This window comes from Saccostrea cucullata, unplaced genomic scaffold (assembly GCF_032062105.1).
Source record: "Saccostrea cucullata isolate Sc308-1 unplaced genomic scaffold, CSIRO_AGI_Scuc_v1 ctg680, whole genome shotgun sequence".
Lineage (NCBI taxonomy): Eukaryota > Metazoa > Mollusca > Bivalvia > Ostreida > Ostreidae > Saccostrea > Saccostrea cuccullata.
Window position 1 is genome coordinate 146,456 of NW_026921337.1, and position 19,176 is coordinate 165,631.

Below are 19,176 nucleotides of genomic sequence, written 5' to 3' on the forward strand. Positions count from 1 at the left end.
TATTTCCGTGATATGAAACTCTCAAAAAAGTAAAGAAATTCATTTATGATTAGCCGAACTACTCTTCAGAAAATTATTGATTTTACGGAAACTGAGAATAAACTTTCAAAAATAGAATTAGAGTCTACTCATATCGAACAATTATGTTAAAGTATGAGAAAATTACCCTTTTTTTGCCTTTATAGTGTATGGATGCCTTTTAAAAAAATTTTTATCTTTGTAAGATTTTTGCAAAATCTTTTGAAAAAAAAATCAGGGCATTCATGTAACAGTAACAACCGAGGCAGTAAATAAGTGTCTAGGTTTTTATATAGGTCGCGATAAAATAGACTGTTATAAGTAGAAATAGATAAACTTATGGTATATCATAATTTAGAGAATTCATTCTTGGAAAAATAGAAGATTAACGATATCTGGAATGCTGAAATAAATTTTATGACAACATATAATATAATACATAAAACTGAATAAAAAAGACTGGGAGACAATGTAATCTTAAAACACAATTCCTGAGAAAATTTATAATACAATTATGCAATAACAATTGGTCTCCCAGTATAAGACTATTACATAACATATAATTATAATTTGGCAAAATAGGTGGCCTCAAAAATATGGCCTTAAACATATGAATTGGCTCAAATTCTATGATTTGGCCTAAATAGGATATGACTAACAATATAATATACATATTAAAAGAAATTATTTACAAAAAAAAGAATAGAATACATCTAATGAGGCGTAAACATGTGAAAAGGTGCAAGGGCTAAAATACATGCATTTATAAGAATTGCATAAAAAGCGCCTTATCAAAAAGTTTTGTTTTAAATACTTGTATCTATAAATAACATTTATCTGTCTTCCTTCATTTAATTAACAATGATAACGGTGCCTTAGTATGGTGGAAAAATAATGTTCAATTGCAGAGATAAAATTGCTAAAATGATATCAAATTCATTGTTACACCAACAAATTAAAAAAAAGGAAGAAATGTTTAAAAGATAATTTCTCTTTTGGTGTTTACTGACATACCAACATGTTCAGTAAACTTTATTTTTTGCCTGTACTTCTCTCCTTGAAAAATTTACAAGGGAAATTATAAACGTTTTTATTTACTCGTGTTTTAGGCATTTAAACTTCAGGTCTAGGGAAAATTAAATAGAATTACAGGGTTTGTTGACATAATGAATAACCTAATAAAACCTTGTCTTCACACATACTGTAATTAAATAAACATGTGACTGGAAGAACATACTTTCTGACATATAAGATCGCACTCCAAAGCCTTGCAATATTAGAGTCCTTAAAGAGTACCCCTTAATGACCCATGTGAAACTGTATATGTTCTGGATATCATTGTAATTAACTAAAAACAGACAAATTAATGTTGTACTGAACTCGAGGATTGATTGTACCAGTGTTAACTTAAATCGCTGATTGAAAAGACAAACTCTACCGAGCCAAAGACTTTTAATTCTATTGTGCAATCGGCGATCAATAAATTTGTTTTTAGTTTGTCGATTTCGTTGGTTAAAACCAATTCTAATAGAGTGATTAGGTAAACGATGTTAATACATGTAGCAGGCAGAAGAAAGGAAACTTAACAACGAAAGTTGTAATATCTCTGTGCAAGTGAAAAACTGAAAATGTTTACAAATGATGTGTCCACGGATATCGAAAAGATACTGCAGGTAATCTCTCTCTCTCTCTCTCTCCCTCTCTCTCTTATTCCTGAAAGTTGAAGTCTGCTATTTTCCGGTGACACAAACTTTAAAAGGAGAGATCTGTCTTTGAAGAAATTGAAAAGGATACCTGTCAGTAATAACATAGACAGACAAGATCATTAGGAATCTAAATATAACCTAATGAGCTCGGTATTTAATTTCACAGTGATTAGTAAACCATGGGGTCAGCTGAATGCCTAGCTAGCAAGTCAGATCCTGTCCATACCTTATTATCGATCCCTACCCAGGCTGGTCTTTAGAAAATTGATTTCATTGTGTTGTAGAATGCATGGTTGTTCTCTTATAGATTAGGTTTAAGAAATTATCGCTTTGTAAGATATTTGGAGCAATTTATACTTACCGTAGAGGGAGAGTCACTGTTGATATTACAATTTTATTCATGATTTAATGTCAAAATTAATTATTACATTATATCAGAGTCTTCATCTTCACGTTTAGAGTTCTTTACTTTCTAACCATCTACACTGTAACTTGAAGCTGCATTAAACATATTTTTGTGCTTTGATCAACATTATATAGAGGTTATATATATGATGGATAAAATTCATTGATTTAAAAATCAATGAGAGTTAGTATTTTACAAAGTTGGTATTTTTTTTTTAAATTTGCCCCGTTTCAAATTCGCCAACCTATGAATAAGACGAAAATAAAACGGGGGAGAAAATCTCCCTGAGTGTTAGTCCGAATTATCTGACGTTTTCCATGCATTTTTAACGATTTTGATATTTTACGTGCCAGGAAAACGTCAGAACCGGCGCCATTACGAAAACTGGGAAATCGCCGCCTCCAACCGGAGGCGGTATTCTCGAGTTGATTTTAGATACTTGCAAACTGAATTAAATTTCAAAGTCACAAGTTATGAAAAGTACAATACTTTGAGTACTTAACAATATCGTTTCTATGGTTCATTTATAGAACATATACAATCCATTGAAAACATTTTATCAGACTGATGAGATTTGTTAACATTTTTTGCATTTTAAAATCTTGCAAGTCCTTGCAAATCCGAAATGTGGAGTGATATTTTCTTTTCATTAATATTGGTGAGTACTATAGGCATTGTGCTTCCGACAAATTCTTATTTCGGTATTTAGTTTGGTTAACAAGTATTTAAAATCAACTTCGGTTGAAGACAGTGTAATTTTCTTTACGAAATCCATTAGAAATCCACGGCGTTCAAACCTCTATAACACACGCGAAACCTTGTCACCGCGCGTTAGAATACACAGTAGGAACTATATGCATTTTCAATAGTCTAGGAACACTAAAATGTATATTGTTTTGACACAATTTAATCAAAAGAACTGTAACCCTATAAAATTAACGTAAAAGTACAAGAAATGTGCGTTTAGAATTAATTTGTCACTTTTTTTCCTCGCAATGTTCGTTTGCGTTATTTAAATTTGCGACGTCACAAACGTCGTAAACGGCTCTTACGTCTATAAAGCATATCAGTTTTGAAGGGCGTTAAATTCACATTAAAGATTACCGAAATAAACAGTGATGAAGAGGAAGAATTAGAGAATGTAAATATAAGCATTGAATTCATATTTTGGGATGTCTTCGGTCCTGTAACACACCTGGCCGTGCAAACAAATTATCATACCGCGCTAACGCGCGGTATTCAATTTGTCGGCATGGCCTGGTGTGTTACAGGACCGAAGACATCCCAAAATATGAATTCAATGCTTAATTTAGGGCCCTTCGGTATTGGTGTGCTTAATAAACGTAATAGCCGTTCGTGACGTTGGAAAGCCGTTTGTGACATTGGAAAGTTAAATAACGCAAATAAATATTGCGAGGAAAAAATGACAATTTCATTTTTAATGCACATTTGTTGTATTTTATGTTAATTTTTAAAGGGTATTTTTTTTAAAAATGAAATTGAGTGAAAACAATATACATTTTGGTGTTCCTAAATATTGAAAATGCATGTAGTGTAGTTCCTACTGTGTATTCTACCGCGCTGTGACAAGGTTTCGCGTGTGTCATAGAAATTTGAATGTCGTGGATTTCATAAAGAAAATTACACTGAATGTAAATAAGACCGCGGAACATTAACTGGCAAAATTGGAAATATACAGCTTACGTCATTTCTGTCTGTACAATCAAAACATTTAGTAATAGACAATGAAATTGGCGGGTACAATTCGACGCGGACGTGGGGAAAACATCGGATTGAAATTGCAGATCGAAATTCATTTTCAATCCACCTGAGCTGTTTTCAAAGCAAAGATTGAATGTATGATCCAAAAATCAACTAATTTCAACTCCCAAATACATATTATTTGAAGTTCACATTAACATGAGTTTTAACTTATAATTTTAAAAGAACGCGAAAGATCATAGAAGACAAAGATTAATTTTCAGGAGATATTTGATTCTAGAAGGGGGGGGGGGTAAAAAATTGTCAAGTCAGGTAATGGCTTAACATGACAATATATTTTATTTCTAGGATTATAAGAGTGCACAACACAAAGATACAGATATATTTACCAAACAGAAATGAAATATTTGTCCCTTAGATATTAATTTATTTAAACACTGTCTGGACAAAAAAAAATTCAAACTATACCAAAATTGAAATTATTTGTCTTATGGGTCAATCAGTAATAATGTGCCTTCTAGCGTAGCTGAGATGTATTGAAAATGAATTTCGATCTGCAATTTCAATCCGATGTTTTCCCCACGTCCGCGTTGAATTGAACCCGCCCATTTCATTGTCTATCACTGAATGTTTTGATTGTAACAGATAGAAATGACGTAAGCTGTATATTTCCAATTTTGCCAGTTAATGTTCCGCGGTCTTATAAGATATTGAACGCTAAAATTCTCTAGATTTTTGGTAGTATTTTATTAGAGACTATTTATTAGCTATGTAATAAATTAGTTTATATGATTAAGAACAGAATTAACTTCAGTCTTCGACTTCCTAAATTAGTGAAACGTTAATCTACTTAGCATTTGACTTCAATGCAGTGTACCTTCATGTGTGTTCCAAGTACTGAAAGTACTTATTGTCATCATTAAACCTAGTTATGTTAAGAGAGTTAAAATGAAGTCTGTCACAAATATTTCTCTTTCTTTTAGACATGGGTGTTAAGTGAGATTATAAGCACATATTTACACAGATATCAATAAATGCAAACAAGTCACTGGTAAATATTTGGTCTGTCTTCATTGAAATGTCCCTAAATTTGAGATTTACAAAGTGTAAGATGCCAAAAAAATTGTCTGAAGCGTACAAATTAATGCTATCTGGACAAATACTAAATGCCCTTGCTGTAAACACGATGCTTTTACAAATAACTACTATATATACATGTACAAAATGTACTGTATATAGAAATATTAACCGTGTATAATTCATCCAGTATAATTATGTCGACAAAATAGATTAACAGTGATTGGCAGTTTTTGTCATGGCTTTATTGATCAATAGTCAAAATGAATTATCAATACAATGATGTACTCAAGGTATCAATACAATGATGTACATAAAGTATCAATGCAATGATATACACAAAGTGTATATTGAATAACTGCTACTAAATGTGTACAATGATAGTTCAGTGGTATTCAAGGATATTCAATGATATGCAATGATATTCAATGATATTCAATGCTATCCAATGATACAACAATATTCAATGATATTCAATGATTTGCAATGATATTTAACGATATTCAATGATATGCAACAATATTCAATGATATTCAATGGTATCCAATGATACAACAATATTCAATGATATTCAATGATTTGCAACGATATTCAATGATATTCAATGGTATCCAATGATACAACAATATTCAATGATATTCAATGATACAACGATATTCAAAGATAAACAACGATATTCAATGATATGCAACAATATTCAATGATATACAATGATATTCTATGATATACAATGATACCTGCATTGCAATGAGCAGGTAACGATGTATTACCAGGACCATGAACTACATCGACTTTTTCAACAGTGAATGATGTAGAAGGTTCATAGAATGACATAAGCCCAATTATTGGCCACGGACCCTGGAAGATAACAGGATCAGCAGCGAGCTTCTAGCAAAATTCGGTTCACAGTCCGTAAAAAGTCCAGGTACACCGCAGTTAAATGATACATAAGAAAAGCCATGACGCTTATGGATTCTTTTGCTGGTAGCCAAGGAATCGAATGTAACGGATTCTTCTGCTAGTAGTCAAGTGGAACGGATGTAATGGATTCATCTGCTGGTAGCCAAGGAATCAAATGTAATTGATTCTTCTTTTCGTAGCCAAGTGGAACGGATGTAACGGATTCTTCTGCTGGTAGCCAAGGGAAAGGATGTAATGCATTCTTCAGTTGGTAACCAAGGGAATGGATGATGACTGAAAAAAGAAATGAAAGACAGCAGCAACAACTTTGTCAAAATAAAATAACAACTTATTAAAATCTGGTGAATGGGGAGGGTGGGTGGGATGCTGAGCTTCAATGGATGACAGCAAAAACAGCTGAGCATGTGAAGACATCCGCCACATGCGGGCAAAATTTTGCCCATGCCATGACAAAACTGCAATTGATGACAGTTCTGCAGAGTTATAGCTCTTTGTCGTATGCAGTATAGCATAGAACAAGAAGATTTTATATGATTAATTAAATGTTATATGATTCATTTAAGGTGATATTGTGAATGTTTGATCCCACCTGTTCCCAGGTCATTTCTCTTTGACCAAACCAATGATATGGATGTTTTTTGTGAAAATTTCAACTCATTATCAAAATTGAGTATGACTATAATCAGCTGTAGATTAAATGCATTGGATTGCTATCTACCTTTAATCTTTTTATCATCTTCAAACAATCCTGATAGATGCAATTGTGTTGCACGCACAATTCTAAGTGACTGGGACTTAAATGTTTTATTGTCCATGCAACAAATTGAATAGATTTTGTAACATTGAAGTAGTTCGGTAATTGAAAATGATTGCTTACCACAGAGGTGAACAGAATTAAACCTCGAATGTTGGGTCTGACTAGTAGCTTTGGAGTGTTTTAAATAAAGTAGATGTTTTTTGGTTTGCATGCTGATTAGTTTTTTGGACCACTTACATTCATTTGAATTTGAGTTTTCTGTAACTTACCGTCTTTGATGGCCAACATTAACACCAATGATTTTTTTAGGTAAAACTGTAAACTTGTTAAGACTAAGAAGGTTGAAAATTGCTAAGTGAAGCCCAGAGTAAAAAACATTGTTTCATACAGGTTTGACAAACTGGTGGGAGACATTTTGTTATGTGATTAATCAAAGAATAGCCTTCAAATATGTTTCTAACTATATATTTTTCATAGTATCGGTCTGAAAATGTATTTGGATATCATAGCTGATGGCGCTAATATAGCGTCATACAGTTTATGGTTGATATGCTGGTATACAAAAGGAGCCGAAGTTTTTGTAAGGAGTTGAAAGTGCTGCATTCAATATAGAATCTACAAGTGGTTTAAGAGATTAAATAATTTCTTTGTTAACTGTGAAGGGCATTTTTCAGCCATAGTGCCAAGGATTTGAATGATCCCACTGAAATCAGGAAATAGACAAGAGTCTGCAGTAACATTCTTGTAACCTGAACTATGTTCCCCTTTGATTTAAATGTTATTTTTAAACATAACACTAGAAATCTTAATTAACTATTAATATCTTGAAAATCTACTAGACTGCGAATTTGAATTGAAATTTTGGCATCATTATTATTAATTATTATATTTATTTATTTATTTATTTACTTATTGTATTGTGTAATAAATATGGTTTGATTCGTAAGATTTATATATAGACCAAGAAATGTCAAATAAGTGGTTGGGCCTTCAGTTTAAATCTGAATCTCCATTTTCTGAAATTTATGTAGCAAAGCTTTAGATAGATTCGACCAATCTTACGAGTCCTTGGAACCCACAAAATAAAATTATTTAAGTAATTAAATGTATTTGAAATTTTAATCTAATGGAGTATTGATGTTTATCTGACATTAGTTCATTTCTATTACTTGATCAAAAGAGGTACATAATTCCAGCATAAAGCCATGCCAATGAAATCATTTACACTAGTACCTGGACTTAAATTTGTTTATTTATTTATTTATCTTTTTTTTTGTTTATTTTTATTTATTTATTTATTTATTTTATTTATTTTTTTTTGAATTTTGGGGATGCTGATTGGACCGTGTTTGATTAGACCTTTGCCTACTGGTTGGTGATGAGCAGCTGTTTATGTTTAAGCAAATATGAATTCAGGGGTAATTTTGATTGATGAGACATGCCTTTATTAATGTTTAAGTGTAAAGTATAATGCTTGTTGAGTTTGCATGCAATTTGACATGTACAATAAAAATAGCTCAGCATTTACTGAGCCCCGATATAAGGAATTTAATTCTTTTAACATTTTAAGACTTAATTATATTCTAACCAACCCCTGTAGTATATCAACAGGCCCCTAGTCTAATTACAGTGTATAAGCATATAGGCCTAATTGAGGATGCCTTGAATGTCAACTGAATGCCTTGTCAAAGAGACCCGGGAATATCAATAACGCATCAGACCACATTTAAATGGAAGTATTTTTCGTTGTAGTTTGCTTTGGCTGCATAATTAACTGAGTTTGCTTTGGCTGCATAATTAACTGACCATCAACAATGGAGAATTTTTTGTTCATTTTAATGACACTTTCTGACAGCGCAGTTTATCAAACCTATGTATTCCTTAGTCTGATTTTTTTTTTTTTTTTTTATAATTATTATTGCTGTGTGATATGTACTGTCCAATCATGAGTAACACTTATTAATGATTGAGAGAGCTTCCCCTTGTATGGAATGCATTGCCTTAGTTTGAGCAACATAAAACGCATATAACCCCTTCAATGGCAAAGATTTTAAGCATTTTTAGACAAATTGATATGAGATTAAAATGCATTTTTTGGGGTATTTCTTGCAGTTATATATATATATATATATATATATATATATATATATATATATATATATATATATATTTCAATGATATATATTCTGAAAACAGATACTGTGTTGTTGTTTTTTTGAAAATTATAAAATTCATTTCAGTTGCCATGGCCACAAATTACACTATAACCGTGCTAGAATTTCTATTCATTAAATAATGAGTTTCGTGCTTTTTTCATTGCTTAGTTAAATATATTAAAAAATATTTATTGTTGTGTTGAAAATTATGAACATGTTGGGATGTAAACACCAGAATTTAGCATTTTTACAAATAAAATGTTATCCCTGCATTGATTTTGATCATGTTGATAATGGCAAAAACACTCAAATAGTGTGCAAAGTTTTACTCAAGCTAGCAAAAATACTGGTGGTACATGTACAACCAATTTTTTTTTTTTTTTTTTTTTTTTTTAAAATTGTTATTTATTTACTTATTTATTTATTAGATTTGTTTTGTTTTTGTTTTTTGTATGAATTGTAAGACATTGTCCCATAAAATTTATAGGCCTCGTGTGAGGGAAAACAGTGTAATATGCCGGTTGACCCCATATTGACCCGGCAATGAGTAATAAATTTTGAAAATTATATAAAAGTCATCTATTACCTGACTGACTAGCAATGGTTGCCAAAGCGAATAAGGAGTTAAATTCAATGAAGAGCCAAGAGTTACACATGATGCCTGCGATGCTGTAGAACGTCTGTTGCCATGGTTGCTGAACATGATGTTAATGCAGTTGTTGGGGGCCATTTCCTATGTTGATACTTTAGCTGTGTATGCCCATGTAGTTCACACATTGAGTAATATGGATGGAGCTTTAGGTGTGGATCCATTTCCAAGTTTGAAGTGTTTTCGTGTGGCTTCCAGTATAGTTTTGTTTTCTTGCAGTCTTGTTCTCCTATGTTGTGATGTTTGCAAATTCTGAAGCATTCTTTCCCATTATATTCAATCATGATGCAACTCTTATGTTGTCATCTTTTTCAATCAGAGCTGTGTATCTATTTCATAGTTCTCCCATTGTGACTGAAATTTTTTTAATTACTTTTGAGATCTCCCCTGATTTCGTTTTCTTTATGCTGCCATGTTTTGATCACGTGATTTCTATTTCTCTCCTATGTGTGTGGAGTAATATCTATGCGGTCAGGGTGGTTTTCTGTTATCGTGCTTGAAAATCAGTATGCCAGTATCCGAATATTTAGTAACAAGTCTGATGAAATTCACGGAAAGCCTGGAATATCAATGTTTTCATTACCAGAGTTCAAGATAAATCCTTTCCAATCAGTTCTTTATTTGCAGTTCCCGCGTGTTTAACCTAACACGTTAGCATCACAAAACAGGGTTTTAAACTAACTTGTAATCTTTGATCGCCATGTGGGCTACTAAACCTTGCAATTCTGGGGCCCACATCAAAATTTATTCGCCCACAAATTATCACACCTTCTGTTGAATAAATATACAACAACCCCATTTTTCGTTATTTTGTTTTTATCATATGACTCGTGTTTCTTTTCTATCCGTAGAAACATTGTGCATGACTTATCTTAATTTCAAATTGTCCTCTTTTGTTTAAAAAGATTGAAATGGTTATTAAACGTCATATATTCAAGCACATGGCAGATTTTTTCACAGACACAACCAAGATACTTTTTGGTTTGTTGGGCTCATTGACGCGTCAATGCCACATAGGTCGTCACAATCACTCAGACGCTTTATGTTTAAGTACTTCTCACTGGTAAATATAAAGCACTTTACTGATTACGAAAATTTCAAGAGAAAAAAACGGAACATTCGGACAAAATTGAAAAACAAATATTTATCAACGTAAATTTTCTAATCGCCATGTGGGCTACTTGAACGTAATTTTAAGTCGCCCACAAGGAATATTGGTCGCAAATGGCGAGTGGGCGACTGTTAATTTCAAACCCTGCAAAACATCACGTAACATCACTGCGTGTACTCACATTTATCGAAAGAGTCATTTAGGCTTTCAAAACGCTTCGCATATCCCTTGTCCTCACTAAATGTCTATGTATAAGTCATGCTAACGAAATAAATCACTTGCAAATTCAATGCTGAGCTTCAATGGATGACAAAGATGGAAAAGGAAGAGTAAAATGCACATGCGTAATGGATGTGGCTAAGCAGTTGTATACATTTGCGTGAGAGTTATCTTTCCTGGACCATATATCTATTTGTCTCCATAACGTGACTTAACTCATATTGAGTTAAGTCTGATTATACTTGAATCTTGATTAAAGATGAAAGTTTTCAATTACCGTATTTTACTTGCACTGATACTTTGTTGAAGCCTTAATATCTTTTAAAATCTCCAACTACAGAGGAGGAAATAATTTAAAAATGGCCTCTGTATTGTTTTGGGGATCGAAAATTAGACTGAGAAAATAGTTGTCATCCTCCTCGCAGTGTCAGAGGTCCTGTGGCAACTCATGGCTCCCTGAGAAACTTATTTCAGATCTCAATGGGCTAATTGAAAAGATGTTTTTCGAGAAAATTACAAATCTTGATTACTTTTCTTATCTCCCAACAACGCACATTACGTGTAAACCTTTCTATGGTAAACAATGCACGCGTAACACATACATTTAAGATGTCATCTGATTCCTCTCTGTATATTATCTCTAGTTAGATTTGATTGGAGCTTACACAGCAAGAGAAGAAAGTCCGGAAAAAAAAAAAAAATTGTCAGGGGTACCAATTAAGGCAGCAAGACCTTTGATGTTGTTAGGATGATATAAAATACATAAAAGGTTAAAGAAAATTCTAAATCCTCTTTGCTGATATTATAATTTGCTCTGATGATTAACCATAGTTTAGTAGCAATAGTTGACCTTTCATTCTGCTGTTTATTGTGTACGGTGTGCTCAATATAAGGATCAAAATATTCTCCTGTCAACACTTGATAATATACAGGCAGTTAATCAGGTTCTTTCTTTAAAATGCTATATAATTTCCTTAAGTGAAACCTGTAATATAGAACAATTTTTTTTTCTTACAGATTCATAAAACAGTTCATAGGCTAGCAGGTTTTTATCTGTGCTTTTCTGAATGTGTTTACCGTAAATTCATAGAACATTTCTACTCATTGTAACATTAAAGCTTTCATGTGTTAAGGTCTTTATCATGACATCAATGTTTAAGTAGGTCTAAGGTTCGTTCCGTTAATTCATCATTTATATCACATAAATCGCAATGTTGAAATATATTCAATCTTAATATTTTCACACAGAGTAAGATTTAACTCGGATGACATTACAGCGATAACAGCTATACATTGTTGATGATATCTATTGACGAATAAATAATTAATCATATGCAACAATACACATCTTTAAAACTCTTTGAAAAACGGTTGACAGCACCGTATGAATGTTGGAAGTAGGGTCTAAGGACATAAATACCATGTATTGCTGACAGAGTGATAATGCACAAAATCGTCAGTTAACCAGATTGTACGAGAGCTCTGCTTTATTAAGTATGAAACTTCCAACCTATACAACTTTTACTAATTGTTTTGAAAGCATTTAAACATCACAGTGTAAGGGATATAAAGTAGACAAACAAGTCTTATTAGATCTAATTGGATTATTAACAAAGACTATAAGCTCAATATCTTGAGGAAAGTCAACCGTTTTAACATTGCTGGAGTTGTGTTGTTTTAATTTAATCTCTGGAAAAATATCTTCATAAAGCAGTTTCTTCAAATCATCTGACAAGAAACCTTCTGACAATCTGTGTACTAGCTTGTGCATGAAAGTGAATTCTCTGATTTCTGATATACTCTCAGGAGTAATGTGATTAAGCACAAGTTCTTCAAGTGAAGGATTATTGTTCCAAATATGAGTGATAACCCGAACACAGAGGATGAGGTAAAACAAAACTCAAGAAAGATAAACAGTCTAGATCCTATGTTTGTTTTTATATTTAGGTGTAAGGTGCAGCTCCTTCGTTTGTTTTTATGATTGGAGTACAGTCTGTTACGGTTACCTATGTTTGTATGTTTGGAGTATAGTCTATAACGGTTACCTATGTTTTTATGTTTTGGAGTATAGTCTATAACGGTTATCTATGTTTGTATGTTTTGGAGTATAGTCTATAACGGTTACCTATGTTTGTATGTTTTGGAGTATAGTCTATAACGGTTATCTATGTTTTTATGTTTTGGAGTATAGTCTATAACGGTTATCTATGTTTGTATGTTCTGGAGTATAGTCTATAACGGTTATCTATGTTTGTATGTTTTGGAGTATAGTCTATAACGGTTATCTATGTTTGTATGTTTTGGAGTATAGTCTATAACGGTTATCTATGTTTGTATGTTTTGGAGTATAGTCTATAACGGTTACCTATGTTTGTATGTTTTGGAGTATAGTCTATAACGGTTACCTATGTTTGTTTTTATGTTTTGGAGTATAGTCTATAACGGTTACCTATGTTTGTATGTTTTGGAGTATAGTCTATAACGGTTATCTATGTTTGTATGTTTTGGAGTATAGTCTATAACGGTTACCTATGTTTGTATGTTTTGGAGTATAGTCTATAACGGTTATCTATGTTTGTATGTTTGGAGTATAGTCTATAACGGTTACCTATGTTTGTATGTGTTGGAGTATAGTCTATAACGGTTATCTATGTTTTTATATTTTGGAGAATAGTCTATAACGGTTACCTATGCTTTTATGTTTTGGAGTATAGTCTATAACGGTTACCTATGTCTTTATGTTTTGGAGTATAGTCTATAACGGTTATCTATGTTTGTATGTTTTGGAGTATAGTCTATAACGGTTACCTATGTTTATTTTTATGTTTTGGAGTACAGCTCAACGCACTTTTTAAGCTCACATGGTTTTTCGCACAAATTAACGTCACATTGTTGTATATAAACGGTTACCTATTTTATGAACTGCAGTATAGTCTATAACGGTTACTATTTTTATAATTTTCAATCATAGTCTATAACGGTTAATTATGTTTCTTGTTTTGGATGTCTATAAGGGGAATTTATATGTAAATGTTTTGATGTATAGTCTATAACGGTTTCTATGTTTTTATGTTTTTAACAATTGTATATAACGGTTTCCTATGATATCATGTAGTTGAAATTTTTAAATTTTATTCTATAAAGGTTATCTATGTTTTTATGTTCTTTGTTCATTTACCATACTCCTATGGTTTATGTTTTGAAATTAGTCTATAACGGTTACCTGCAAAAGAAAACCTATGAAGGGTATAGTCTATAAGTATTGTTTATTTTTTTTGAAATAGTAAATTCCTTCTATGTATAGTCTATAAATTCCTCTACATTTGTCTTGGTTAGAATTTTGCAGTGGGATAGTCTATATCGGTTATCTATGTTTTTCCAGAATTTAGAAGTATGACTCTGAAAAATCGGTTACCTATGTTTTTATTATGTTACAAAGTATAGTCTATAACGGTTACCTATGTTTTTATGTCACCCCGAGTATAGTCTATAACGGTACAGAATGTTTTTATGTTTCAGTATAGTCTATAACTGTTATCTATGTTTTTACGTTTCTGCAAAGAGCTATAGCTTTCAAAATAACGGTTATCTATGTTTTTATGCAATTGGCAAGAAACCACAAAACGGTTATATGTTGTTGTTATTTTTCAGCCATGAAAATATCTATAACGGTTACCTATGTGATATGTGTGAATTATGTTATTACGGTAAATGAAATACCTCCTGTAAAAGTCAAAAATTTTAAACGGTTACTTTTAAAATGTAATTTGATGTCGATACATGTATATTACTATAACGGTTACCTATGTTTGTATGTTTTGGAAAAACCATGTGACCTTAAAAAGTTTGTATGTTTTGGAGTATAGTCTATAACGGTTACCTATGTTTGTATGTTTTGGAGTATAGTCTATAACGGTTACCTATGTTTGTATGTTTTGGAGTATAGTCTATAACGGTTATCTATGTTTTTATGTTCTGTAGTATAGTCTATAACGGTTACCTATGTTTTTATGTTCTGTAGTATAGTCTATAACGGTTATCTATGTTTTTATGTTTTGGAGTATAGTCTATAACGGTTACCTATGTTTTTATGTTTTGGAGTATAGTCTATAACGGTTATCTATGTTTTTATGTTTTGGAGTATAGTCTATAACGGTTATCTATGTTTGTATGTTCTGGAGTATAGTCTATAACGGTTACCTATGTTTGTATGTTTTGGGTATGTACCGGAGATAACACGATACTTATACATGTATTTTTAATAATTGAATATTCCGCGCTCTTATATTTTCATTTCCTTGGATCGAACAGTAATATACATGTATTAAGAACCATGATGACGACCCCCATCCCCACCCCTATATGACAAAAAAGAAAAGAGCAATAAGATACAATTTTCCAATTAACAAAATGTACAACCACTTTGAATTACAAGTTTATTCAAATTATAGTTGTTTAATCTTTAATACGAAAAATAGGTTTATTCCCGTTTTGCACACAATAAATTATATGAAACAATATACACCTCGGATCTTTCGATCCGGCGCATAAAAAAAGTTCTTTAATGTAAGGAAACTCCGCAGAGATTTAGGTTGATTGGGATCTATTTCACAGGGCAAGAGGTTTGCCATAGTTTTCAAATGAGGCATGTCGCAGCAATGTCTTTTGCATTGTATATGTATTCATGTATATCTATTTTATTGTTGTTAACTTTTAAAACAATTCTTTTTTTACGGTAATTAACAGCTGAAAAATATGTAAAATACATTTGTTAATACATTTGTTAAGTTTTAAAGACAACTCAACAGCCGAGTAACAGACTAAGAGCAAACGAATAGAGTGATATGGAAAACATATTTGATATGTCTTAATCATATATATCTAGTAGATTGTTTTGGATTTAAATCCTTTAAGATGATAACATAATTTTTTCTTTAATGATTATATTTTTTTCAGACACACATTCTTGGAACGGAAGATAGAGGTACCAATTCACCCGAATCTGTACTGAATCAAATAACGGCATTTGAAAAATTACTCCGCCATGCCATTTCACGTTTTTCAAAAGAGCGTTTGTTCAGCATGCTTCAGGTGGCCGCTGAGGAACAAAAGGCTGCTAACCCCAGCCAGCCAAGGGGAGCAAAAACGTCAGGGGAGGCAAAGAAACCCTCCACCGCTCCCATTCTGAAAATTAAGTCCATGGAACAGCTTCGCCAATCCATGAAACCACTCATAAAACGGGAGCAAAAGAATAATATATTAACAGAAAAAGAAAAGCAGGCATTAAAATATTTAGAAACTTTTGAAAATGATTACAAGTACCTTGGAAATTTAAAACGTCATTATGACGATAACATTCATTCTGTGTTGCTTAAGGATTATTTTGATCCTGCTGATCGTCCAAGACGATCAGCTTTGAGAGACCGTCCTGAAAGCAATGAATCAAAGAGAATTCCTCCTCCGAAAACACAGAAAAGTAAGATTTTAAAACGAGGCCCCCAACCAACAGAAGAAGAAGCTAGAACAGCCGACCTGCAGAAGTTGTTTACCGTTGTCACACGATTGGAGGAGCTTGATCGGAAATGGGCCGGACTTTTAAGGGATCGTGAGTTAAATCTAGATGATTTTGATCCCGACAGCAGTCATGAGTTGATGACTTTCACTAATTATTCATCGTTTGAGCCGGTGCTGCGACTGGTGCCAGATGTATTCGTGAAATGTTACAATGCCGTAGATATGGCTAAAGAATGGCTAAACCTGGCGAAATCTGTCTACGCTGAGAGACTTCCACTCAAAACAAAGATAAAAGAAAATGTACCAAAATCTCGAGAAAATACCTTATCACCAAACGAAAAGCCCCAAACTCCAGGATCTCAAAACGCAGAGGAAAGAATGAGAGCTGCAAACGATTACGCCCACCAAGCAAAAGAAATCAAACAGAATATACGTGAAATAGGTGAAGCCATACAGCAAAATAAAGTTAAACTAGAGAATCTTAATATGGAGATGCAGGCCTTGGAATCACGTGAGTGTAGAATAGACAAACTGACAAATAATTTCGAACAGGTCGATTCTAATCTTTTACATGCACAAAAAGAATATAATACACTTCTCTATGAACGTCAGCAGACGATCGAGAACCTGAACCACGTGAGAAGGGGATCAGAGGAGCACACTGAACTGTCTCACAGAGCACACGAGTTCAGTGCTGAAATAACAAAACGACAATCTGCCTTAAAGATTCTTGAATACAAGAAAAATGTAGTGCAAGAAGACTATCTGTTGGAGTTGGAATTGAGACCAAATTTCATCCATTTTCTTGGCGACATTAAGCTACAGATAGAAGAAATAAAGACTTTTATCAAAGATAAACAAATAGAAAAACAGGAACAAGAAAAACAATTAGCCTTGCTTAAAACCAACACAGAGAAAATCAAACAGGAAATGCAGAAGTATCTGGAGAATTCCAATGGCTCGGATCATCTCACTCGACAGATCTCTAGACTTACCAAAGAGATAGAAGATGACCTTGCTAATATTGAAAGCATGGAATCGGAACGGAGTTTTATATCCGAATCTGATGACGTCGATTTATCAGAATATATTACGGGTTTCAAACCAGGCACTCCAAAGGCACATAATTTCAACACAAAAAGCGACCGCACCAACTACGAACGATCACAATCAAACCGCTCAGTCAAATCATGACAATTGTAATGCTTAAGATACTGGGGTAAACGGTTAAAAATCAGCATTAATTGAAGACATGTCTGAATTATGAAAGAGAGGAACGTGATCCGCTTTTTGACATTAAAGATTCTGAATAATAAAGAAAAACGATTAAAGCATAGAAAAAAGACTCTTTATATTTATATTAAAAAAAAACCCAATTCAATTCAAATTTTGTTCCTTGTATCCGCTGCACACTGAAATAGTCCAATTCCAATTCCAATATATTACTTTTATTCAGTGGGAGCCAAACATTGATCTACCCATTTATTAAATCAAAATACACCAAACTCATCTATCAATTCAAGGATTCCTAACACAATAAAGTAAAGGCCAGTATACACGGTAAGATTTGTATTATAAGATTTGTATTATAATACAAAATCTTACTGTGTATACATTCTTATTACAGTGTATCATACGATTTCTCGAATCTTGTGTGTTATGCCAACGCCCTTAAGTATCAGACAACAATGGAAACACAACAATTCAAAAAAATATTTATTTTCTAGATATCAATAGATAAAACTCATTGTCTTGGCAGATATTGGATTACCTGCTATTTACAACTGGATTTAATTCTTCAAGACTTCTCAAAAAAGTGATATATTTTATTTTTAAAATAAAAAGCTTTATCAATTTCAACAAGTATTAAATCGTGTGTTTTTACACTGTAAAAGATTAAAATGTAGTAAATGTATGAAATCGTGAATAAGAATTTTGCTTTCGTCACGAACAAAATCTTAAAGTTTATCTTCACAGATTTTGAATGTATCTACACAAAACGTGAGTGAGCGAGTTTTACTTTAATAATAGAGTAGAAATACCGGTTAAGCTTTAATGTCGACTGCCAATGCTAGATATTATGTTGCCAAACATTTTTTTCTTGTACAATTCCATCAATTTTCTATAAATGAAATAATATCTTTGTATGTCCTTTCCATTGTAATGAACACTGTAAAATAAGATTAGTATCGTAATATTCAATTAAAAAGAGCAAATGATTGATCAGTGTATGTATCATACCTAATTAAATTCTATAGTAAAATCCACTGTACATTTCCTCCAATATGCTATTTATATTTATTAATCCTTATTAATTTAACATATCAATGTACATTTCTTTCATGCTTATTAATTTAACTTCTATAGGGAAGACTGGGAGGGGGAGGAATTCACAATTCTACTGCCCCCTGTGTGTGCTTATTTTGTAGAAAACTCAAAATTCCATACATGTGATATTTTGATTTAGAATTACTGATATTGAAATTCTGAGGAATGACTGAAATTTACGCCAGTTTTTTTTTTTTTTTTTTTGGGGGGGGGGGGGGTCTTGATAGGGCTACGGAAGGTGTGACCTGTCAGCAGGGGACGCTCACTTCTCTTACGCACCTGATCCCAACTAATGAATTTTCAGGGTGCCGTGTTTTATGCGCTCTTTACAGATTTGTATTGTTGTATATACATATATTCATTTCATTCACTTAATTTGTTTCTTTTATTTTATTTCACTTTTGATTATTTCATAAACTTTCCGATCAATTTCTTATCGAATTTTAATGCTCAAACAAATTTGGCGTACGTGTATATATTATAAAGATTATGTATGTAGTTGCTTTATCAAGAAAATGACATGTCTGATATAGTCTAACATATATTTTTACAGTAGTATACTGAGATATTTTTTTTCTAAGTTCTACATGTA

At 32.4% G+C, this 19,176-nt stretch overlaps 1 protein-coding gene across 1 annotated transcript; it reads left to right on the forward strand.

The window, feature by feature from the left end:
* The first annotated feature begins 1,546 nt into the window (after nt 1-1,546).
* LOC134259752 (synaptonemal complex protein 1-like) lies at nt 1,547-17,644 on the forward strand. Its single transcript, XM_062742352.1, has 2 exons — nt 1,547-1,691; nt 15,699-17,644. Exons 1-2 carry the CDS (start codon nt 1,647-1,649, stop codon nt 17,448-17,450), a joined length of 1,797 nt encoding a protein of 598 aa, XP_062598336.1. The 5' UTR covers nt 1,547-1,646; the 3' UTR covers nt 17,451-17,644.
* The last annotated feature ends 1,532 nt before the right edge of the window (nt 17,645-19,176 follow it).

Excerpts from the sequence above, each read along its gene's own strand:
- LOC134259752 (XM_062742352.1), top strand. The coding sequence starts at position 1,647 with ATGTTTACAAATGATGTGTCCACGGATATCGAAAAGATACTGCAG. Across the intron at positions 1,692-15,698 it reads ATATCGAAAAGATACTGCAG|ACACACATTCTTGGAACGGA; the intron begins GTAATCTCTCTC and ends TATTTTTTTCAG.